The following is a 24868-nucleotide window of genomic DNA, read 5'->3' on the forward strand; positions in this document are numbered from 1 at the left end:
CAAAAGAATCCTGTTAAGAGGATGAAAAAATAAGCTACAGATTAGGGAAAAAATATCTGCAAACCAAAAACCCAATAAAGCCTAGTATTTAGAATATATAAAGAATTCTCAAAACTCAGCAGTAAAAACAACAATCTAATCAGAAAATGGGCAAAAGACATGAACAGACATTTCACAAGGTGAAACAAGCACATGAAAAAATATACATTAGCCACTATGGAAATGCAAATAAAACCCACAATGAGATAGCACTACACACCTACCAGAGTGGCTGAAATAGAAAATAGTGACAATACCAAATCCTGGAGCGGATGTGGAAAAATACTCCCACATTGCTGGTGGGAATGTACGGCTGTACAGGCGCTCTGAAAAAGTCTGGCAGTCTCTTTTAAAACTTAAATATGCAGTAACCATACGACCTGGCAATTGCACTCCTAGACATTTAGCTAAGAGAAAAGAAAACCAATGTTTACACAAGAACCTGTAATGAATGTTCATAGCAGCTTTATTTGGAATAGCCAAAAACTGGAAACCACCCAGATGTCCTTAGACAGGACAGTGAGTATATGATGGAACACCACACAGCCATCAAAAAGGAATGAGCCATTGACACGTGCAACAGCCTGGAGGAGATTCCAGAACATTATGCTGAGTGAAAAAAGCCAGTCCCAATGGTTACATACTGTAAGACCCCATTTATACAACATTCTTGAAATGACAAAATTATAGAGATGATGGACAGATTAGTGGTTGCCAGGAATTAGGGATAGTGGCCAGAGGGGGTGGGGGGGCTCTAATAAAGGGTCTGTTGGAGGGAGATCCTAGGGAGGAACAGTTCTGTATCTAGATTGCAGTGGTGGTTACACAAATCTACATGTGATAAGATGCTATAGAACTATATGCCCACATTGCACCAGTGTCAGATTCCTGGTCTTGATACTGCATTGTAACTATGTAAGATGTAATCATTGAGGAAAACTGGGTGAAGGGTACGTGGGACCTCTATCTTTGCAACTTCCTATGAATCTGTTAATTATTTCAAAGTAACAAGTTACTTAGGAAAAAAAAAAAGCAATAATAGCTCTAAATGCAACTTGGTGTCCTGGATTGGATCCTGCAACAGAAAAGGGACATGATGGAAAATCTGATAAAAATCCAAGTCTGTAATTTACTTAATAGTTTTGTACCCATGTTAATTTTTTAGTTTCGATAAATGCACCAAGGTTATGTGAGATATTCAGGGAAGCGGGTGTGAAGGGTATATGATCTGTGAACCCAAAATAATTTTAAAGAATAAAATCCTGATGCCTGGACTGGTTAAATCAGCATCCCTGGGGGATGGGCCCCAGGTATCAGTATTTTTAATTTGCCAGGTGATTTCCAATGTGCAGCCAAAGTTAAGAACCACTGTTCTGGAGAGAGAGAATTTTAAAGTATCTACTTCCCACCTGGGTTTGCTCCTGGAGAGAATTCCTTGAGAAAAGTCTCTCAGTGAGCATGCCACTGTTTTTTGGCCTTCGTTCCCACTGACCCTGGTTAAGGACCCAAATACCTTTGGGAAAGGTTCCAGAAATCCTGCCCCCTCCCCAACCTTGGTCCCCGTGATGCCCTGGTTTCTGCGCAGCTGAAGCACTGTGGAAGGTGACTTTAGGTGAACCAGAAGGCGAGACAAATACCTTCTCGTTCCCGCTTCTCTAAAACCCCAGAGCTAGAAAAGGAAAATGGCAAAGAGCTTGAAATGTTTCAGAGATCTAAGAAAAACTCCGATGTCATGTTCTTTTTTCCAAAGGACGGAGAGGGTTCTACCTGGTTCACAACCAGCCCTGGCCGCCCTGGCCACCCTCCACGCACCTGACAGCCACACGGCGCCCCCAGGGGGGCCGCGGGCTGCCCTCCCCGGAACCCCACGACAAAGGCTTAGGTGCAGCAGAGCAGTCCCTTCCTCCCACGTGTGACCTCTTCTTAAAACACAGGAAACGACAATACTGTTAGTGGCGACTGAGCCAGGCAGGCTGAGGAGTGGCAGGAGGAAGAGGTTCCTCAGCCCCGCGGGGCCAGCGTGAGAAAGCCACCTGCACAGGAGGGAGCGGGGCTGGTGTGACAGGCTTGCTTCCAGGTTTGGCACATGGGACAGGCTGGACACGTGCTCTGAAGCATGGCATCGTAAGGGAAGCCTGAAAGGTCACGGTGGCCAAGGCCACGGATGTGAACCCCCAGCCCACACTGGTGCTGCCAGCAGCAGGAGGCTGGCAGATTAAAAGCAGAGAGAGAACAGGTCACGGCCACAGAGAGGCGGTAACCGTGCACTCACGTGGTGGCTTGGCCAGAAGAGGTATAAACACACTGCACTGTCACAGGGAGGCTGGCACAGCGACTGGAGGTGGCACTGTTCCTTTCATTCCGTTCGGAAGCAGGCCTGGAGGGCTGGCCCCGGCGGACCCCCATCTCCTAAAGGGGGGCAGGACCTGCTGAGGCTCCTGGCACCAGCCTCTGGTTCTGAGGGCAGCCAGGACCCGCGTCCACGAGGGCCATCTAAAACGTGGCCTGCAGGGGATGCGGACAGGCTGGCAGGAAGCCGCTCCTTGGCTCGCTCCAGTTCCCCACGTGATTGTCCGTTCCCCAGACCTGGGGCTGCCTGCCAAGCGGTTAAACTCCCGGGTTCCGCCCAGGGCTCTCCTCCGCCGGGAGGCCGGGTCTGCTGTGGCTGGACCCTAGAGGGGAGAGGGAAAATCAGCATCGGAGCCCGAACAGGCAGCGGGTCCCCTGACCCCAGGTGTTCAGTCCTCTTTAGGACGGGAAGGGGCAGGGGGGCGGGGGGCCGAGGAGCCTCAGGCCTCCTCGGGAGACATCGAAGCAGAGCTGGGAGCGTTTAGCTAGGAAAATGCTCAGCCTCGTGAGAGAAAACCACTGCCGGGACGGATGCCATCACTGACAGGCAGGGCTTCTGCCAGTGGGAGGCCGAGGCCATAAGGCCAGGCAGGAGGCGGCTGCCCAGACAACACAGCAGGCGCTGGGAGGGAGCTTTTGTTTCCAAGGCTGAGCAGGCATTTCATGGTCCCTCTGCCCTCCAGAAAAATGAGAAGTAGCAACAAGGGACAGGAAACAGTGCCCCCCACCTGGGGGGAGAGGTCTGCATGGCCCCCAGCAGCTAACAGGCTGGCAAAGGAAAGCAAAGAGAAGGTAAAGTAAAAGGCAAGACATTTACCTTGCGTGTTGTCTTAAAACAAAAAATGCTCACTAGTCCACAGTCAATTATCAACTGCAGTTTCCAAATGTGCCAAAGAGGGAAAGGCCTACTGGGAAAGCTAGAGAGAGGAGAGGGAAAGGGAGAGGAAGGGGGAGGGGAGGGAGAGAGGGAGGGGAGGGAGGGGGAGGGGAGACGGAGAGGGAGGGAGAGAGAGAGAAGACCAGCTATGGAGCTGATCCGGCAGAACCGCTCCGCTCGGGCAGCTTGGGCAGCACGGGCAGCACCGCAGAGTCAGGGCCGCGGGGGCGAGAGCGGCCCAGGAGGCCCGGTGTCAAGCTCGGACTCTCCCTGGGAATCCCGCTCTGGGACTGATCGATGTGGAGGGGGTTTTCCGAATGTGAAGCAGCGGACCAGGGTTCCGGAAGGTGTTTCTGTAAAGGGCCAGTCTTCTTAGGCTTTGCAGGCCTCGGGGGCAACGAGGCAACTCCACCTGCAGCCGAGTACAATCCCTCAGCAGATGGGCACCTCCCGTAAAACGTTCCGAGAACAGGCAGATTTGGCCCTCACGCCATTTGCCGACCCGGCTGAAGGCAGCTCAGAATCATCGTGCTTTCCAAGCATTTCAGACACTTCTCTGCTGAGGAAGCTAGAGCCAGTCACCCAGAGGATGGCTCTGACCTGCACCGTTTCAGCAGCGCCCCGGGGACGCGTCCAACACGTGTAGCAACACTGAGCTCCCCGGGCAGCGAAGCAACAGGTTAACAGAGATAAAGTGCAAGACCCTGAGGGCCGCCCAGGGCCAATGTCAGGCCGCACACTTGGGGGCAAATCACCAACAACACGACTACAGAACAGGGGCTGCTTGGTAATCCATTACAAAGAGGAAATGACCCATGAGCCACTAAAAACGATGATCTCAGAGGACTGCCTCACGAGCCACGAAGCCACAAAAGGATTAAAAAACCTCTGGGTATGTGATAAAAGATGAAACGAAAGGAAAAACCAGGATTCTTAGACTTAAGTTTGTACCTTATACACAACCTGTGCAGTCAGAGTAGCAGATGGAGGAAACCCAAGCCAAAAGGCTCACACTTCGAAACACAAAAACGTCCTGGCCTTCGAGACCCGAGTCTAACCTGATGGTGCGAACCTCTGTGTGAGGGGTGCCTCACAAAATAAAAGACCGTCACAGTAGGTAAACAGAGGCGCGGGCTCCGCCCTAAGAGGCGAACGAAGGGTCCGTTCATTCCAAAAGGACCGCGACCAGGCCCGGATCCAGGACCCAACTCAACCCCCCAGGGTCCTTCACCAGCACCACAGATGGGGCTCGCAGGAGTGGAGCCACCGACGCAGCTCAGGAAGCACCTTTCCATTATAAAAACACGTTTCCCTTCTCAAACGTGGGTCCGGTAACCAAGGTGCATTGAAGCCAGAGTGCCCGTCTCTCCCGGCCTCCGACTCTTCACCTGTAAAATGGGCGTGACAACCACCACCTCTCAAAACTTCAGGGAAGTTTGTTTAGATGAGTCAGGACGAGGAGAGCCCTTAGCACAGTGCTTGGCATGGGAAGTGTTCAGTTAAGAGCTCGGCGTCCCCATTGCAGGGTAAGGGGGATGGAGCACAGGCAGTCAGGCCCCTGCAGTTCCTTCCACGGCCTCTCCCAAGCCCCGCCAAGCCCCGGAGGACCTCAGACCCCAACCTAGGAGCTCGGTCAGCATAAAAGTACCTTCTTGAATAACAAGGACAAGAAAGTTCCCTGATGTGTTTTACCACTCCCACCCAAAGCCCACCCTTCACAGGCTCCTTTTTTATTTTCCCTCCTTACACTCTAAGGGTGGGGTTTCCCATCCCACTCTGCAAAGTCTGTTTCTTCCTGCTCCCAGTGGAGTGCCTGGATGGGACCAAATGCCACAGGAGGTGCTCTTCTGGGTTTTGGGGATGGTGTCCACCAGCCACCTACCTTCAGAGCCAGGCCCACTGGTGACCCAAATCTTCACTTTCTAGGTGACCTAACCCTAACCCCAAATGACTCAATACAGCGCCTTAACGTGACCATACTCCCACTTAGCAACTACGGTTAACCCTTGAACAACTCAGGTTTGAACTGCGTGAGTCCACTTATACGCGGATTACTTTTCAATAGTAAATACTCCAGCACCACACAGGCTGTAGCTGGTTGAATCTGCGGACGTAGAACCACAAACACAGAGGACCGACCACGTTATACACAGATTTTTGACTGCGCAGAGGGTTGGCGCCCCTAACCTGCTGTTGTTCAAGGGTCAACTGTATTCTCTAATTAAATCAACCCACCCTACAGGCCCTGGAGAGAAAATGCTGACTTACGTGCTCCTACTCAGAATGTCAGCTGACGTATAGCTCAGCGGTGACGAGTTATTAAAAACACAAGAAGGGGGCTTCCCTGGTGGCGCAGTGGTTGAGAATCTGCCTGCTAATGCGGGGGACACGGGTTCGAGCCCTGGTCTGGGAGGATCCCACATGCCGCGGAGCAACTAGGCCCGTGAGCCACAACTACTGAGCCTGCGCGTCTGGAGCCTGTGCTCCGCAACAAGAGAGGCCGCGATAGTGAGAGGCCCGCGCACCGCGATGAAGAGTGGCCCCCACTTGCCACAACTAGAGAAAGCCCTCGCACAGAAACGAAGACCCAACACAGCAAAAATAAATAGGTAAATTAATAAACTCCTACCCCCAACATCTTCTAAAAAAAAAAAAAAACACAAGAAGGGAGAGAGAAAAGAACGGGGAGACAAAAGGGAAAAAGAACAAATGTAGGGCAGGGCGAGGGCAGAGAGAGCAGGTCTGTGTGTGCAGCCAGGACGGCAAAGGGCACGCTCGCCCTGGGGTCAACGCCGCAGGATGCAGCCGCACGGGGCTCACCTGTGGCTGCGGCTGTCTTGTCACCAAGGAGCCGGGTCTGGCTGCCTGGGACGGCCTGGAGGTCCGCGTTCTCAGGGGACTGCGGCACGGCCTGGGCTCGGGTGGCCAGGAGTGCATTGAGGTACTGCAGCCGCGTGACCTGGGGCACAGGAAGCGTTGCAACTCGTGCAGCTGGACGGAGAAGGGGAGGTGAGGGGCCACACCCCTCCCTCCTGCCCTCAAGCTCCCAAACCAGGGGTGGGGGGTGGGGGGGTGCGGGGCGGAAGCGTTGTTAACATCTCCAAGGAAGCTGGGTGCTTAGGCCACCAGCAGACAGAGGGGCCAGGCCATCCACCCTTCACAGCAAGTACAAGGTCTTGCTCTGGGAAGTCTCAGATAGACTCAATCAGAATTTATTCTTAATCCATTCAAATGTGTGACCAGCTGGTCTAGCCCTCGGGGACGCAAAGCTGGTTAAAAGCCAGCACCAGTGAGCAGCCCAGACGGTCACCTTGATGAGCTGCAGGTCAGAGAGGGCCCTCACGGTGTAGTCAGGACAGTATGCAGACAAGCGGGTGCCTTCGGCGGGCTCGGGCAGCGGGTCGTGGCGGATGGACTGGAGCGAGGACACCGGGGACTGGTGAACTATGAGAGGACAGTGGGTGACGGAGCAGGCCAGCCCCACCCAGCCTCTGAGATCCACCCCACAAATCACCCTGGTGAGGGAGTACAGCCAGGGGCTCTGAAAAGGATGGCAAACATGCCCCTTCTGGGAAAAGCTGTGCAGGGGTGGGGAGAGCAACAAAGATGAGCCCCGAAGAAATGCTGCCCACCCCCATGCAGCCCGCAGACGAGAAGGGCCAGCACGCCCCAAGGCAGACTGCCTTGCAGGAGGCACGGGATCTGCAGGAAGGACAGGCCGGACGCGGGGCACTGGAGAGCCTCGGCAACGCCCATAGCCGCCGACCCCTGCCTCCAGCTCTGGGACGGCTGCAGCTTACCCGAGGACGGCGCCGTCAGGGCGGACACTCCATAGTAGGTGAAGGCCCCATTCTCGAACTTCAAGCCCTCTTTCCCGATCTCCACCTCAACCCTGCCCTGGGAGGTCGGGGAAGAGGGGGAGGAGAGAGGGACAGGGAAAGAAAGAGGTGGACAGGTTATCCTCCCTGCCAGCAAAGAGCACAAGGAGAGAGCACCGACCCCACTTATCCAGGGCGGGTGCATCTGGATCTTCCTTCCTCTTCTCAGACCCTCCCCACTTCCTAAGCAAGCGGCGGGCTCCAGGCCGGGCTCGCAGGTACCTGCAGGATGAGGATGAAATAGTCCACCGGCTGGCTGCGCTGGTACAGGTAGTGGTGGGCGGCCAGGCGGTCGCTCTCGTCAAACCTCACTTCCTGGTTGACGCTGGGATGCTTCAGCAGGTGCAGCAGGACCTTCTCGGAGATTCGCAGCGGGCTGAATACATCCACCTCTGCCCCACAGGGGAAACAGGTGCGGGGACAGTGTCCACCGGGCCCAGCGCAGCCCGTGTACCCGCCCGCCTCCCGCTGCATGCCTCGGCTCCCCCAGCCTCCCACAACACCCACCCGGCCGCGGCTCTCCGCCACCCACAGAGGAGCAGCCTTCAAGTGACCCGAGCTAATGACAGGGCAGCAGAGAGAGTCGCCAGAGTTCTCCTGGACACCCTCCTGCTTACTGGGAATGGGGGGCGGGTCTCCTGCTCCACTGGCCGGTGAGCAGGGACGAGGCCCACCCTCACCCTCACCCTCACCTCGGGAAAGGAAGCGCTGGGTGGCCAAGAGCAGCTGAGGCGAGATTTTCACTTTATAGTCATCGTCAGACACCTTGAACAGGGAGAATTCCTCTTTCTGCCGGAGAGGGGCGCTCAGAGACACAGGCTTCTTCTTCACCACGGTGTCTCCTGGGGCGGGGAGAAGAGGGCCTGCTTAGGCTCCAGCAGCCCTCCATCAACATGACTGGACCAAGGGGCACGTTGCCTCTCCCTCCCCCCAAGGCCTCGGGGCTCCTGTGGGGGGACAGCATCAGGGCACTGCTGTCTTGACAGCACCTGGCGGCCACTCCACCCAGGCAGTGATCTGGTGCCTGGTCAGAGGGGCGGCAGCTTGCATTCCAGCGATGTCCCGAGAAGTAGCAGAGAGGCCTGCTCCCTCCTCGGAGCTGGGAGAAGATAATGCCGGTATGATGGCAGACAGCTTATGTAAAACAACAGGCCCCTCGCTAGAAAGCACATGTTCGAGGATTACTGGTGCCAAACAGCCGCTAACCTGCAGACCCCGTGCCTACGGCACTCTGAGATGCCAAACCAAAATGCTGCATTCGGGGGACAGACACGTGGGCAGAGATTCACTTCCAAGCTCACAGGGCGGGCAGCTCAGTGTCCCAGGGGGCCCACGTGAGGCCCGCCGTCAAGCATGGGCTCTGTGTCTGCCCTGCAGACCGCAGCTGCCATCCCAAGAGTCAGGCACTTCTAAAACACAATCACAGGCCCCACGATCATCTGTTTGGGGAAGAACCTCTCAGCAGTAAAGAATGGGCTTCTCTGAGAAGACACTTCTATACAACAGAACAAGAGAACGCAAACGGACCAAGGAAGATAAAGACTGGGAAAAAGCCCGTTAAAGGCAGAGCTCCGGGCAAGCCCTGGGACTGCAAAGCCACCCATGGGACACACCCCCGTGGCTCTGCGTCCAGGCACACGTGTGAGCCCTCCCTCCTGCAAGGGGCAATCCCGGCCTACGCAGGGGTAAGGAGATGGGGCCTGGGTACATGACGGCTCTGACCCGAGATCCAGCCCCGCTTCTGACAACACGGAGACCTGCCATCCTCTGATACACACGTCTCTGTAAGCTCGAAAGACCGGCTGAGCCAGAAAAGCGCCGGGGCCACGACTCACGGTAGTCTTCGGACTCGTCCAGGATCTCGGACTTGATGATCTCCTCGATGACGTCCTCCAGGGTGACCAGGCCCAGCACCTCGTAGAAGGGGTCACCTTCGCCCTCGTTGTTCACCTTCTGCACGATGGCCAGGTGGGACTTCCCTGCGGGGAGGGACACCTGCGTTACAGCTTGCTAGGGGGCCTCCTGTTTTCCTTAGTCCCATGTGACTGGCCCACCACAAGGACAGAGGCTGATGTCTATGTTCCCACAACAGGCCAGGCACCAGGAGAGACTCCTCCTAGGTGCCCATGAGGAGTAAGTCTTGGACCCCATGTCCACCTGCCCAAGTCCCCCCAGGCAGCGGCGGAGCTGGAGTCACCCCGGGTCTGTGTGACTCCACGCCGTAAACGTGGTTTAGACAAGGATGCATCCCGACCAGAACAGACACCGTAAACAGCCGCATCCGGACCGTGGACACAGGGCGCCGACACCAAAGACGCTGGCTCCCCGGGGACAGTCTGAATGCGGAAGCTGAGAGGGGCCACCCCGCCTGAGTCTCCAAAGGGAGCGTTCCCAATTCTGAAGGCTGCCCTGTATTTCCAGAAGCCGAGGTGCATGAAAGTCACCCAGGGGATGAAGATGATGATAATCGGCCAGTTAGAGCCCACACTGTGTGGGAGGAAGAGCAGGAAGCTGCAACTCTTCTCCTTCCTCCTCTGCATCCTCCTCAGGTGAGCTAACTGCTTGTTTTACGAGAAAATGTAAGCTTGAGAAAAGCCCAGCCTCAGAGTGCTGGGGAATGTTAGGGAAACTTCAAGAATATACTCTGTTTCGGGTAAGTGCTTTTTCTCCATAAAGCTTTATGCTTGTCCAAAAGCCACAGAATGTGGGACTTCCCTGGCGGTCCAGTAGTTAAGACTTCGCCTTCCAATGCAGGGGGTGCGGGTTCGATCCCTGGTCGGAGAGCTAAGATCCCGCATGCCTCAGGGCCAGAAAACCAAAACATAAAACATAAGCAATATTGTAACAAATTCAATAAAGACTTTAAAAATGGTTCACGTCAAAAAAACCATTTAAAAAAACAAAAACAAAAAGAAACAGAATGCAAGCCATACAGGTAATTTAAAACTTCTGAGTAGCTACATTAAAAAAATTAAAGAGACAGAAATGAAATTAATAGTATTTTATGATCAACTCAATATAATCAAAATATCATTTCAACATGCAGTCAATATAAACATATGAATAGATATTTTTCCTTTTTTGGGTACTAAGTCTTTGATATCTGGTGTGTGTTTGGCACTCACTGCACATCTCAATTCAGACTGGTTACCGTTCAAGAACTCAGCAGTCACTTGTGGGTAGTGGCGACTGGACTGGACTGTGCAGGTCTAGGATATGGCACTAAGAGCAAACTCATCCCAAGTATGCCCCCACCCAACAGTATTTTTTTCACTGAAGTACAGCTGATTTACAATATTGTTAGTTCACACTGTGTACAGCAAAGTGTTTCAGTTGTATTTTTTCAGATTATTTTCCATTATAGTTATTACAAGATTTTGAATATAGTTCCCTGTGCTATACAGTAAATCCTTGTTGCTTATCTATTTTATGTATAGTAGTTTGTATATGTTAATCCCACACTCCTAATTTATCCCTCCCCCCCTCCCTTGGTAACCATAAGTTTGTTTTCTATGTCTGTTTCTGTTTTGTATAATTTGTATTATTTTTTAGATTCCACATAAAAGTGATATATAATATCTGTCTTTCTGTCTGACTTACTTCATTAAGTATAATATTCTCTAGGTTCATCCATGTTGCTGCAAATGACATCACTTTATTCTTTTTCATGGCTGAGTAGTATTCACTTGCATATATACCACATCTTATTTATCCATTCATCTGTCGATGGACATTTAGGTTGCTGCCCCTTTTTATTACTAGTGAATAAAGCATAGGGTAAAAGCCGGCCTGGACCTGCATGTAAAGGGGTGCTTGCTTCAAGAATCCTTTGGTAAAGCAAAAAGTCAAGCTCACCTCTTTGTGTGAATCCTACTTTACATACCTTGGGTTCAATGACAATGTAGTGATTGGATTTAGAAGCACATGCTTTGGAAGCAGCTGGCATGCCTCTGCCTCATTCTTTCAGCATCCGTGCCCCCTGCCCCGCCCCCAGTAATCAGGTGTAGGAAGACCTCTGCTCCAAAGTTGGAGGGAATGAAAACGTCAAGAGTCAAGCAAAAGCTATTATTATTAGACCACTAACCAGATGATCAAGAAAGGAACGAGGCTGTAAAAGGATGAAAAGATCACATTCACTGTAAGTCATCAAATCCAAGATGTCATCAATCATGAGATATCCTGGTTACAGAGATGTTAAAATACAAAAAAAAGGTGCAACTGAGAACTGAAGAAATGCAGTACAGGCCTACGTCGTTTCAATGTGCTTCGCAGATACTGCTTTTTTTTTTTTTCCAACAAACTGAAGGTGTGTGGCAACCCTTCGTCGAGCAAGTCTATCGGCACCATTTTTCAGACAGCATCTGCTCACTCTGTGTGTCACATTTCGGTAATTCTTCCAGATTTTCAAACTCCATTATTATTATATCTGTTAAGGCGATCTGTGATGTTACTATTGTAATTGTTTTGGGGGAGTGCCACCAACTGCACCCACATAAGACGGGGAACTTGATAGATACTGTGTGTGTTCTGACTGCTCCACCAACCGGTCATTCCCTGTCTCTCTCCCTCTCCTCTCCTCTCTCCCTGTTCCCTGAGACACAATACTGAAATTTAGGCCAATTAATAACCCTACAATAGGCTCTAAGTGTTCAAGTGAAAGGAAGAATCACAGGCCTCTCATTTTAAAACAAAAGCTAGAAATGATTAAGCTTAGCAAGGAAGGCAGGTCGAAAGCTGAGACAGGCTGAAAATTAGGCCTCGTGCACCAAACGGCCAAGTCGTGAATGCAAAGGGACAGTTCTGGAAGGAAATTAAAAGAGCTACTCCAGGGCTTCCCTAGTGGCGCAGTGGTTAAGAATCTGCCTGCCAATACAGGGGACACGGGTTTGAGCCCTGGTCCAGGAAGATCCCACATGCTGTGGAGCAACTAAGCCCGTGCGCCACAACTACTGAGCCCACGTGCCACAATTACTGAAGCCCGCACACCTAGAGCCCATGCTCCGCAACAAGAGAAGCCACTGCAGTGAGAAGCCTGCGCACCGCAAAAAGTAGCCGCCACTCACCACAACTAGAGAAAGCCCGTGCGCAGCAACAAAGACCCAATGCAGCCAAAAATAAATAATAAATAATTTTTAAAAAATTTTAAATAAATAAGAGCTGCTCCAAAAAATAAAAATATACAAACAAATAAATGTGCTACTCCAGTGAACATGTGAATGGTAAGAAAGCCAAACAGCCTTCTTGCTGATATGGAGAAAGTCTGAGTGGTCTGGATAGAAGATCAAACCAGCTACAACATTCCCTTACCCAAAAACCTAACCCAGTGCAAGGCACCACCTCTCAATGCTATCAAGGCTAAGAGAGGTGAGGGAGCTGCAGATGAAAAGAAGCTACCAGAGATCGGTTCATGAGGTTTAAGGAAAGCCGTCTCCATAACATGAGAGTAAGGTGAAGCAACAAGTGCTGCTGTAGAAGCTGCAGCAAGTTACCCAGAAGATCTAGTTCAGATCATTAACGAAGGTAGTTACATGACACAACAGATGTTCGACGTGGACAAAACCACCTTATATTAGAAGAAGATGCCATCTAGGACTTTGACAGCCAGAGAGGAAAAGTCAAGGCCTGGTTTTAAAGCTTCAAAGGACACGCTGACCCTCTTGTTAAGGGCTAATGCAGTTAGCAGGTGATTTTAAGTTGAAGCCAATGCTCACTTACCATTCCAAAAATCCTAGGGCCCTTGAGAATTACACTAAATCTACTCTGCCTGTGCTCTATAAATTGAACAATAAAGGATGACAACACATTGGTTTACTGAATATTTTAAGCCCACTGTTGAGAGCCAATGCTCAGAAAAAAGATTCCTTTTAAAGTAGTACTGCTCATCAGCAATGCACCTGGTCACCCAAGAGCTCTGATGGAGCTGTATAAGGAGACATGTTATTTTTCATGACTGCTAACAAAACATCATACTGCAGCCCATGGATCAAGGAGTAATTTCAACTTTCAAGTCTTATTAAGAACTACATTACATTAAGGCTACACCTGCCATAGACAGAGATTCCCCTGATGGATGTGGGCAAACTCAATTGAAAACCTTCTGGAAAGGATTCACCATTCTAGATGCCATTAAGAACATTCATGATTTATGAAAAGAGATCAAAATATCAACACTGATAGGAGTTTGGAAGAAGTTGATTCCAACCCTCATGGATGACTTTGAGGGGTTCAAGACTTCATGAAGGACAGTAACTGCAGATGTGGTAGGACGAGCAAGGGAACTAGAATGAGAAGTGGAGCCTGAAGGTGTGACTGAATTGCTGCCATCTCAGGATAAAACTTTAATGGACGAGGAGGTGCTTCTCATGGATGAGCAAAGAAAGTGGTTTCTTGAGATGGGAACTACTCTTGGTAAAGATGTTGCAAAGACCGTTGAAATGGCAACAAAGGATTTAGAACATCATATGAACTTAACTGATAAGGGGTTGGGGTTGGCAGGGTTTGACAGGACTGACTCCAATTTTGGAAGAAGTTCTACTGTGGATAAAATGCTATCAAACAGCACTGGGTGCTTCAGAGACATCGTTGGTGCACGGAAGAGCCAACTGATAGAGCAAGCTTCACTGTCACCTTAAGAAACTGCCACGGCGACCCCAATCAGCAGCCACCACCCTGATGAGCCAGCAACCACCAACACAGAGGTGAGACTCTCCACCATCGAAAAGTTTATAACTCGCTGGAGGCTCAGATGGTGGTTAACATTTTTTAGCCATAGAGGTTTTTTAGTTTGATTTTCTGCGGGACCACGCTGCACAGCATGTGGGGTCTTAGTTCCCCAACCAGGAATCAAACCTGCTTGCTTGCTTGCTTACTTGCTTATTTATTTATTTATTTTTGCGGTACGCGGGCCTCTCACTGTTGTGGCCTCTCCCGTTGCGGAGCACAGGCTCCGGACGCGCAGGCTCAGCGGCCATGGCTCACGGGCCTAGCCGCTCTGCGGCATGTGGGATCTTCCCGGACCGGGGCACGAACCCGTGTCCCCTGCATCAGCAGGCGAACTCTCAACCACTGCGCCACCAGGGAAGCCTTATAATATCTTTTTCTGGTTTTGATATCAGGGTGATGGTGGCTTCGTAGAATGAATTTGGGCGTGTTTCTCCCTCTGCAATTTTTTGGAAGAGTTTGAGAAGGATGGGTGTTAACTCTTCCCTAGATGTTTGATAGAATTCACCTGTGAAGCCATTTGGTCCTGGACTTTTGTTTGCTGGAAGATTTTTAATTACAGTTTCAATTTCATTACTTGTGATTGGTCTGTTTATATTTTCTAATTCTTCCTGGTTCAGTCTTGGAAAATTGTACCTTTCCAAGAATCTGTCCATTTCTTCGTGGCTGTCCATTTTATTGGCATATAGTTGTTTGTAATAGTCTCTTATAATCCTTTGTATTTCTGCAGTGTTGGTTGTGATTTTTCCTTTTTCACTTCTAATTTTATTGATCTGAGTCCTCTCCCTTTTTTTCTTAATGAGTCTGACTAAGGGTGTATCAATTTTGTTTATCTTCTCAAAGAACCAGCTTTTAGTTTTATTGATCTTTGCTATTGTTTCCTTCGTTTCTATTTCAGACGCCGAGTTAGCATCTCCCCACAACTAGGGCGCCTGCCGTCTGCTTGTGGGGGACTCTGACCCCCAAGGAGACGGGAGGAACCCCAGAGTGAACTGGTAGGACGCAGCAGGAACAAGGGGGGAGGAGAAGTGGAGGCCAGACAAGATCAGCGCCCCTGAGGCCAGGAGATCAGGAGAGGCAGGTGGGAGGGACTCTCCAGGAAGAGCAGGAGAGCAGTGGAGGGCAATCGCATGGCCCACTTGGGCCGGGGAGCCTGCTGAGCTCCCAAGCTGGTTCTGCCCTCCAAAGCCCCATCCAGGCTGTGAGGGTCCTGGGAGCACAGGAGGGAGAACAGGGAGATCAGGAGAAGCAGGCGGGAGGGGTCCTGCCGGAGGAGCAGGAGAGGCGCGGAGGGCAACGGCCCCGCCCACGCAGGCACAAGGAGCCTGCTGAGCTCCCAGACCAATGCCCCGCCTTCCAAGGCCCCTCCAGGCTGCGTGGGTCCTTGTGGGCATAGGAGGGAGGCCAGGTGGGGATCAGGAGAGGCAGGCAGGAGGGGCCCTCCAGGAGGAGCAGGAGAGGAGAGAAGGGTGTTTTCCCCACCCACCTGAGCCCAGGAAGCCTGCTGGGCTCCCAGGTGAGATCCCCTGCCCTCTGAGACCAGGGGTGTGGGGCCGCCTGGGCTCCTTCTGTTCCTTGAGCCTAAGCCCCACCCCCCACAGCCCCCAGGGCCTTTTCCAGCCCTGTGGGTCCTGAGCATAGGCCCCGCCCACCACCCAAACCTCGCCCTTGCTTAGGCCCCGCCCTCCACAGCCAAGGCCTTCCCCCACCACCTTTTTTTTTTTCTTTTCCCTCCACCTCTTTTTACTATTGTGGTACTGATGTACCTTCCCGTTGTTGACTCATCTATATTTTTATTTCTAACATATCTAACTATGTTATCTGTTAGTTTCCTAGTCTAATTTTATTTTTTACTTTGTTATTGTTTTTTATTTTTTATTTTTGCCACCACACACTGCTTGCGGGATCTTGATTCGCAAGCCCAGGGTCGGGCGGAAGCTCCGGCGGTGGGAGCTCCGAGTCCGAACCATCGGACTAACAGAGCATCTCAGACCCCAGGGAATATTCATCAGAGTGAGGTCTCACAGAGTTCAGCACCAAGACCCAGCTCTACCCAACAGCCTCCAAACTCCAGTGTTGGAAGCCTCAGGCCAAACAACCAGGAAGGCAGGAACACAATCCCAGTCATTAAAAAAAGAGAGACGGCAAAAAATGTCACAGATGAAGGAGCAAGGGAAAACCTACAAGACCAAATAAATGAAGAGGAAACAGGCAATCTACCTGGAAAAGAATTCAGAGTAAGGATAGTAAAGATGATCCAGAATCTCGGAAATAGAATGGAAGCACGGATTGAGAAAATACAAGAAATGTTTAACAAAGATCTAGAAGAACTAAAGAACAAACAGAGATGAACAACACAATAACTGAAATGAAAATTACACTATAAGGAATCAATAACAGAATAACGGAGGCAGAAGAATGAATAAGTGAGTAAAGACAGAATGGTGGAAATAAATGCCAAGGAGCAGAATAAAGAATGAAAAGAATTGAAGACAGTCTCAGAGACTTCTGGGACAACACTAAACACACCAACATTCGAATTACAGGGGTCCCAGAAGAAGAAGAGAAAAAGAAAGGGTCTGAGAAAATATTTGAAGAGATTATAGTGGAAAACTTCCCTAACATGGGAAAGGAAATAGTCACCCAAGTCCAGGAAGCACAGAGAGTCCCATACAGAATAAACCCTAGGAAAAACACCCCAAGACACATATTAATCAAGCTAACAAAAATTAAATTCAAAGAGAAAATATTAAAAGCAGCAAGGGAAAAACAAAAAATAACATACAAAGGAGTCCCCATAAGGTTATCAGCTGATTTTTCAGTGGAAACTCTGCAGGCCAGAAGGGAGTGGCAGGATATACTTAAAGTGATGAAAGAGAAAAACCTACAACCAAGATTACTCTACCCAGCAAGGATCTCATTCAGATTTGATGGAGAAATCAAAAGCTTTACAGACAAACAAAAGCTAAGAGAATTCAGCACCACCAAAACAGCTTTACAACAAATGCTAAAGGAACTTCTCTAAGCGGGAAACACAAGAGAAGAAAAAGACCCACAAAAACAGACCCAAAACAATTAAGAAAATGGTAATAGGAACATACATATCGATAATAACCTTGAATGTAAATGGATTAAATGCCCCAAACAAGACAAAGACTGGCTGAATGGATACAAAAACAAGACCCATATATATGCTGTCTACAAGAGACCCACTTCAGACCTAGGGACACATACAGACTGAAAGTGAAGGGATGGAGAAAGATATTCCATGGAAATGGAAATCATAAGAAAGCTGGAGTAGCAACACTCATGTCAGATAAAATAGACTTTAAAATAAAGACTGTTACAAGAGACAAATAAGGACACTACATAATGATCAATCCAAGAAGAAGATATAACAATTATAAATGTTTTTGCACCCAACATAGGAGCACCTCAATACGTAAGGCAAACGCTAACAACCATGAAAGGAGAAATCGACAGTAACACAATAATAGTAGGGGACTTTAACACCCCACTTACACCAATGGACAGATCGTCCAAACAGAAAATAAATATGGAAACATAAGCTTTAAATGACACAACAGACCAGATAGATCTAATTGACATTTATAGAACATTCCACCGAAAAGTGGCAGAACACACTTTCTTAAGTGCACATGGAACATTCTCCAGGACAGATCACATCTTGGGTCACAAATCAAGCCTTGGAAAATTTAAGAAAACTGAAATCGTATCAAGCATCTTTTCTGACCACAACGCTCTGAGATTGTAAATCAATTACAGGAAAAAAAACTGTAAAAACACAAATACGTGGAGGCTAAACAGTGCGCTACTAAATAACCCAGAGATCACTGAAAAAATCAAAGAAATAAAAAAATACACAGACACAAATGACAACGAAAGCACGACCACCCAAAACCCATGGGACACAGCAAAAGCAGTTCTAAGAGGGACGTTCATAGCAATTCAATCTCACCTCAAGAAACAAGAAAAATCTCAAATAAACAATCTTACCCTACACGTAAAACATAACTTTTATATACACTGAGAAACCAAAACACTTGTATGACTTGCTTTACTGTGGTGGTCTGGAACTGAACCCACAATATCTCCAAGGCATGCCTATACTTAGAGCTTGCTTACTGCGTGCCAGCCACCAAATGCTTTATTCATTTATTAACTTACCAAACCCTCTGGCAACTCTATACGGCACATATTATTATTTGCATTTTACAGTTCACAGAGAAAACTGAAGCCAAAAGAGGTTCAGTGACCCTGCCAAGCTGGAACCCAGGCAGCTGGCTCTGAGTCCACTCTCCTAACACCCCCCCCCCACCCCACTCAAGTGACTTTCACTGAGGAGAACAAAAGACTGAATCTTAGGAGCCCCCTCCCCTCTGGGAGATAGGCATGGTGCCAAGTTCAGGGCCCCACTGAAGAGAAGCCAGCAGCCCTCTTTAGGGGCTCTACCATCCTGGAACAAAAATTAAAGGCGGAAATGCCCACATTAAGTTCCCTCCCCACTTCCCAGGAGGAAGGGGCTAGGGGTCCCTGGGGAACTGTCTGCCCATTCGTGCTGAGACAGAGGCACTGAATGAGGAACGTGGCATTTCCAGACGCTTCCCACCCCTTGGTGTTTGGGCTGGAATGGCTCACACCGGCAGGCAGGCAGCACTGCTACGAGGGCCCCAACAGCTCTGCCACGGGATACAAATCCGTTAGGCCACGTCAGGAAGGCTGAGGCTCGACACACAATGTGGGTCAACGGTCTTCTGGGATTTCGGGAGCCAAAGCCCAGGTTCTAGATGGCCATCTGGGAGCAGAGGACCCACTTCAGCCCCCTTCTTCCACAAAGCCAGTCCCTTTGGCAGGTTACCTACAGGAATGACTAATTTCTACCTTGCTTTCAAAACTTCTATAAAATGGGCGCAAGGTTCTCAGTGATGAGATGATTCAATAATGAACAGAAGACAGAAGAGCCCTCGCAAGGTCCCCCAAACAGCGGCCACGGGATCTAACCTTAAGGCAGGATGTCTGAGGGGTCCAGGAGGCAACCAGAAAGGAGTGAGGGGCACACAGAGAACGGGAAGCTGGAGGGATTCAAGCTTCTCATCTGATGGGATAAAACGCCCTGAAGATATGGGGCCCCCTGGGTGGCTGACTGCAAACACGGACACAGGCCCCCAGACAGGTGCCGTCGGTTCTCCCCGCGAAAGCTCTACAGAGCCGCAGGCCAGGGGGAGATGGCACACCTGCCGACGTCGACCAGGAAGCTCTGAAAAGCTCTAGAGTTCTGATTTTAGTTAGCAGGCTCGAGAACGCTCACAAACGACAGGGGTGCTAGAGGACCCTTCCATAATGCCTATTTTCTAGGACATTCCTAAAAATGCAGTTGGCGATGGAATTCCTCTGCCTTCCCTCTTTAGCGTTTTTTTAAAAAAAACTGTCTGAACGTATCCTGTGAGAAAAGTACTATGTGACCATCCCTCACAGATGTCTGAGCAGGTCTGACTCTTCAGAGTTGGGGCAATCCTTTGGCTTCTGAAAGGCAATGAACCACAACTCAGGGTTTAAAGCAGACTCCGAAAAGCGCACCCATCCTAATCCCTCCTTTGGCTGAATGTCCTTGAGGTCACTGGTGGTTGTCACTGGGGGTTGACAAAGAAGGCAGGGGTTAATAGCTTTAAAGAAAATACATGCTACCTACTACACCTCCAAAGTACGCGCTCCCCCTGGCAATGCCTGCACAAAACAATCAGCTGTCACCTCAAGTCTGCACAGTGACTGAGGGGCACCTCACCGGGGAAGGTGCCTCTCCCAGACTATACAGTTCCAAAACTGTGCTCTGAAGGAGAGAAAGAAACAGGGCCCAGAATGGCAGTAACTGCCAAGATGCCAGGGCCTCCAGCGTCGGGAATTCAGAGGGACCACCGTCTCATACACTCGGCAGAGAGACAGGAAGGGGATCGGTTCCTAAAACCGCACGCACCAGGGAGGCTGCGATACACCCTTTGTTCATGAGCAGAGGAACGATGAAGAGTGTTAGACTAACGAGGACTTTAGTGAGGAAACGTAAAGCGATCTGCCAAAGGACTGCACTGCACGAGAGCAGAGAAAGCCCAGGATATCACAGGAAAGACGTGGCCATCTTGCCCTGAGAATGGCCCTCACTCTCCACAGGAGGCAGGAGGCCGAGGGGACTGAAGAGCCCCCCATTCAACCTCCAGACTGCACCCCTCCCGCACCGCCTTCTAGAAGGAGGCTCTCCAGAGCCGCCCCAAGGCCACCACCCCAGAACAGAAGCAGCCTGCACTGGCCTTCCCTCCCTACCAGCAACTTCCTACCAACACTTCGACCTAAACCCACTCGACTCCCCCATCTTAAGATCCCCCATCTTAAAACCAAAGAGCAGAAGGCCTCCTGCCCGCCCAGCCTCTCCCAGCCACTGCCCCCTGGCTTACGCTCTGCAGCCATACCTCCCGGAAGGCCTGTCTCCTTGGGCTGTCGTGCTTCAACCCCCAGCACCCCACTCCATGGCCCCACAACTGCTCTGCAAAGGTCAAGGGTATCCTGGTTGCTGGATCCAAAGGACATGATGCCAGCCTCTCTCCTGATCACTCTCCTTCCCTTAGTTTCCAGGGCGTTCCCGGGTCTGGCTCTCCTCCGCAGCCCCTCCTCTCTGCCCTCCACCCCTTCCCTGCTGTGCCCCTCTTTAAGCGCTGCTTCCTAGGACCACTTCAACACAGACGTCCAGATCCTTCCCTCCTGCTTGGGGCTTTCACTTGCATCTCACTGCACATCAACTAATCCTAGGAGCCTGCCTCTCGGGCCACTGCAGAGCCACAAATTCCCGTGTCCAGAACGAACTCGTCTGCCTGCCACCCGCCACCGCCCCCAAGCCCTCTCTTCCCTGCGTGTGCTCTGTCTCAGGGAAGGTCAAGGCCACCACCAAGCCAAAATGCACATTCATCCTCAGCTCCTCTTCTTGCCCCCCAGTCCCTGGGCTAACCACAAAGTCCTCCTAAGCCCACCTTCAAATGCCCTCTTGGGTTACTCCTCTCCAGGCCCGCTGTGCACCCCTGTTCAGGCTACCACCACCTCTCACTGGACCCCCCCAACCACTGGGACCCCCCCAACTGTGGTCTCCACACCAGTCAGTGATCTGTGCAAACCACTCGGATGGTGCCACGCTCTGCTCAGTCACCGCCCTGGTGGTCAAGCCCGGCCTCCCCAGGGCCTCAAGCTGGAAGGTGGCAGGGGCAGGATGGTACCCTCCCCTGCTGACTCCAGGGCCTGCACGGCTGGTCACCAGGACACGAGAATCCCCACTGCCTCAGAGACTACAGTACTACTCAGAGACAGAGTACTTGCTACTGGGGGGTGCTGCCTGGCCCCCGACCCAGCCTCCTCTCCCCAGTGAAGGGCTGCGTGGCTACTCTCTGAAGAAACAGCCAGGAGCTTATCAGAGATTCTCTAGCAAAGCAGCCAGGGCTGCCCATCAAAGTCTCCCACCGAGATCCCCAGATACAGTAGTAACAGTTACTGCCTAACTTCAACACCCTTCAGCAGGAGGTGGTGCACGAGAGCGCCCACTAGTGGCCTCCATACAGCAGTGCTAATGCAGGAGTAACACAGTCACTACTGCAGAGCTTGGCCTCCCTGCCCTGACAGTCAAGGGGCTCACAGGGGCCTGGAGACTTCACAGCTGCCAGGAAGATGAGGGGGAGCTGCTCAGTTCTCCGCCGCAATTAGTCTTTAGGGTGAAGCTCATCCAGAGTCCTGAGGTGTCCCCAAGCCCATCCTGCAGTTCAGGTGTGAAAAGCCTGTCTAGTGGCCAAGTGTCCTCTGGGGAGGACACCCAAGCCCAACAACGGAGAGGGAGACTGCAGGGGAATCCAAACCTTCACAATGCGAGAGTCTCAGTTTTTACCAGGGTGAAAGGAGAGGGTGAAAATATGGAGTTAAGAGAGAACTTGAGACCTTACTCGGGAAAAAAAAAGTAATGGGAGACTAATTGGTATCCATCAAGTTGCTTCTGGTGAAATTACAGTGGAAGTTTCTTCCACACCTGTAGAAAAACATTTACCAATCATTCCTTTTCCCTTCCTTTTACCAATCAGGAAGGTAGCAGCCCATCAGTGACCTTAACAATGATGCCCTGGAAACATCACAGGACCAGATACTTTTATATTATATGTGTGCAGACAGCAGCGTCCAGGTACCTGAAGACTATACTCTTCTATGTTCTTTCCGTTTCTATCCACCTGCTACAAAGCCAAAGGCCACAGAAATGACCTGGTAAAGAGCTGGAGAGTTAGAGCCAAGTAGACATACCTCCCCAAACTGGGGGCCTGCCAGGAGAAGGGGACTTTTGCTGTCTATAGCACTGTCAGTTTCAGAGCCACAGCCTTTAAATGATATTTCGAAGGGTCATTCGGAGCTGCAAAGCCATCCTCTTCATTAAAAGGGCCCTTAGAGGCTTCCCTGCTCTCCACGAGGGTGGGACCCTTCCCCACAAGCTTCCCTAAACCCCCACTCCTTCTGTGGGGCGCTGACATGCGAGTCCCCTCCGCGATTCCCCGGCCGTTACCTCGTTTGAACTCCTCCAGGACGGCGTCCAGCTTGGTGTCGTTGAAGACGAAGTGGAGTGGGTGGCTGTAGAAGCGGGTGATTGTGCTGAGCGGCGTGCAGTCTTCGGGGTCCACGAAGGCCAAGTCCTTGAGGTAGAGCATGTCCACGATGTTGGAACGCTCGTCCTCGTACACGGGGATGCGCGTGTGGCCGCTCTGCATGATGCTGGCCAGGACGCCGAAGTCCAGCACGGTGCTGGCGTCCAGCATGAAGCAGTCCTCGAGGGGCGTGAGCACGTCCTCCACGGTCCGGCAGGGCAGCACGCCCTTGCTGAGATCGCTATAGGGGTCGCTGCCGCCGCGCGCCAGTTCCAGCACGCGCTCGCGCAGCCGCCCTGGCCGCGCCGCCAGCTCCAGCAGCTGGCCCACGGGCAGCGCCACGGGCAAGGTGAGCAGCACTGCCAGGCGGCTGAGGATCAGTGCGCGCGGCGCCAGCGCCAACGTCCAGCGCCCGCTCACGGCAGCCGGCACCACCTCGCCCACCAGGAACACGAGCCCCGCGCTGCCGAGCACTGCAGGCACGGCGCGCTGGCCGGCCGCGCGGTACAGCAGCACCACCAGCGCCGCCTGCGCCAGGCTAGCCAGCAGCAGCAGCGCGCCCAGGGCGCAGCCGGCCCAGCGCCGCGCGGGCTCCAGGCGCCGCGCCGCCGCACGCTCCGCCTCCGAGCCGCTCTCGCGCAGCACCTGCACCTCGGCTGGCGCCAGCGCCAGCGCGCTCAGCTGCAGGCCCCGCGCCAGTGCCGCCAGCGCCAGCAGCCCCGCCGCCCCCAGGCCCAGAGCCCAGGGCGGCGCCGCCTCCTCGGCTGCCCCGCCGCCCGGCTCCACACGCACGGCCAGCAGCGCCGAATGCGGGCGCACGGCCTCGGCGCGCAGGCGCAGCAGCGCGCGCCACTCGCCCGTGGGGGCGGCCGCCTCGCCGCTCGGCTCCCCGCGCACCGCCAGCAGCGCCGAGTGCGGGCGCACAGCCTCAGCGCGCAGGCGCAGCAGCGCACGCCACTCGCCCGTGGGGGCCGCCGCCTTGTCGGACGCCGCGGCCGGCCCGCCCTCGGGGCAACCCGCCCCCTCAGGGGCCACCCAGGACCAGGAGCTGTTGGCGAAGCCCGAGCCGAAAAAGCGCAGGCGGAAGGTGGCCTCCGGAGCGGCCCGCATCTCCCCTCCGCGCGCCCACCCCGCGCCCGCCGCTCCGTCCTCCTCCAAACAGACACCCAGCACTCGCGGGCCCGACGCCGCCTCCCCGGCGGCGTTGCCCAGGCAGAGCGCGGCGAGCAACCAGCCTAGCCGACCCGCCGCCGCCGCCGCCGCCATCGCCTGCTGCCCCCTCTCGGCCTCCCGCGCAGCCTACCCCTCCGCCTCCCCCGGGCCAATCGTCGCCAGCCCTGGCGCCTCTTCCGCCAATAGGCGGCGGGCGGGGGCGGGCCCCAGGGTCGGACTAGGCTGCGCCGGGGAGTAAACAAGCCGCGGCGCGATCCCGGGGCGGGTCGGGGGCGTGGGGCTCTCGGCCCCGCGGGGCTCGGCCGCGACTCCCGGGGCTGGGGCTGGGGCTGGGGCTGGCTGGCGTCCGGAGGGCGCGGAGCGGCGAACTGGCCCCCCTCCGCGGGCGTCTGGTTCTCACCGGCAGTCGCCGCTCACCGGGAGGCCGGGCCCGTGCTTTGGGAAGTCCCTGGCTCGGGACTCGGGTCGCAGAGCGGAGCGGCGCTCCTGAAATTGCAGGCAGAGAATTCAGCCAACGGAGATGGGCCGTTTTCTCAGAAAGGGACCCCCTGAACCACTGACCTAAAGGGCGAAGAGGGCTGAAAGAACCGGTGACTGGGCATCGGAAGCCAAGGTTTATTGAAAGTGTTTCTTGATCGCACCCGATTCTGCTATAGGTCTGGGACGTGACACACAGCCCCTGCCTTAAAGGAACTTGCATTCCTGCCAGGGAGAACGATGGTGAATACGTACACGCACGAAATCACTACCTCATTGGATCCTCACAGCTACTACATGTTATGAATATATTTTACCGGAGAAAAGTGAAGCACGACTCAGACACGGATGTTGGGTTTCAACGCGACCGGCCTAATATCCTGTTCGCCATCCCAGCCACATTAGGAGACGGCAGCTCTGTCAGGAATTACTGTACAGTATCTGGTCACTCCACTTCTAGCAGATCATCCTTGGGAAAATAATTCCTAAAGACCAACAAGAACTATTCAAGAGAATCCTCCCAAAGACTGTGTGGTCCTTGACAGTGTGGAATGTTCTTCAACCTATTGTATGTGAACTTCACCTGGTTGGAAGGAAATAGACAACCTGCTAACACGACTTCTCTTTGAGTCCAGATGAAATGGGTTTTTTTGTATTTTCTTTACATTTTTATGTATTTTCAA

At 52.4% G+C, this 24868-nt stretch overlaps 1 protein-coding gene across 8 annotated transcripts; it reads right to left on the bottom strand.

The window, feature by feature from the left end:
• Nucleotides 1–482: 482 nt before the first annotated feature.
• CNNM3 (cyclin and CBS domain divalent metal cation transport mediator 3) lies at nt 483–23815 on the bottom strand. 8 transcript variants are annotated; one of them, XR_003437656.1, is made up of 9 exons: nt 22457–23815; nt 8979–9122; nt 7836–7985; nt 7366–7535; nt 7066–7162; nt 6576–6709; nt 6086–6256; nt 3206–3305; nt 2607–2711 (listed from the first exon to the last, which is right to left on the bottom strand). XR_003437656.1 is itself a non-coding variant. In XM_027128921.1 (8 exons), exons 1-8 carry the CDS (start codon nt 23799–23801, stop codon nt 2352–2354), a joined length of 2571 nt encoding a protein of 856 aa, XP_026984722.1. In that variant the 5' UTR covers nt 23802–23815; the 3' UTR covers nt 483–2351. The 8 variants fall into 8 exon arrangements, 6 of the variants coding, with proteins under 6 accessions (XP_026984722.1, XP_026984725.1, XP_026984727.1 ...); XR_003437655.1 differs by having other exon boundaries at nt 2609–2711; nt 6086–6224; XM_027128921.1 differs by lacking the exon at nt 3206–3305 and having other exon boundaries at nt 483–2711.
• Nucleotides 23816–24868: the final 1053 nt, after the last annotated feature.

This window comes from Aethalodelphis obliquidens, unplaced genomic scaffold (assembly GCF_003676395.1).
Source record: "Aethalodelphis obliquidens isolate GAN/ISIS:26980383/991018 unplaced genomic scaffold, ASM367639v1 scaffold35, whole genome shotgun sequence".
NCBI classification, from domain to species: domain Eukaryota; kingdom Metazoa; phylum Chordata; class Mammalia; order Artiodactyla; family Delphinidae; genus Aethalodelphis; species Aethalodelphis obliquidens.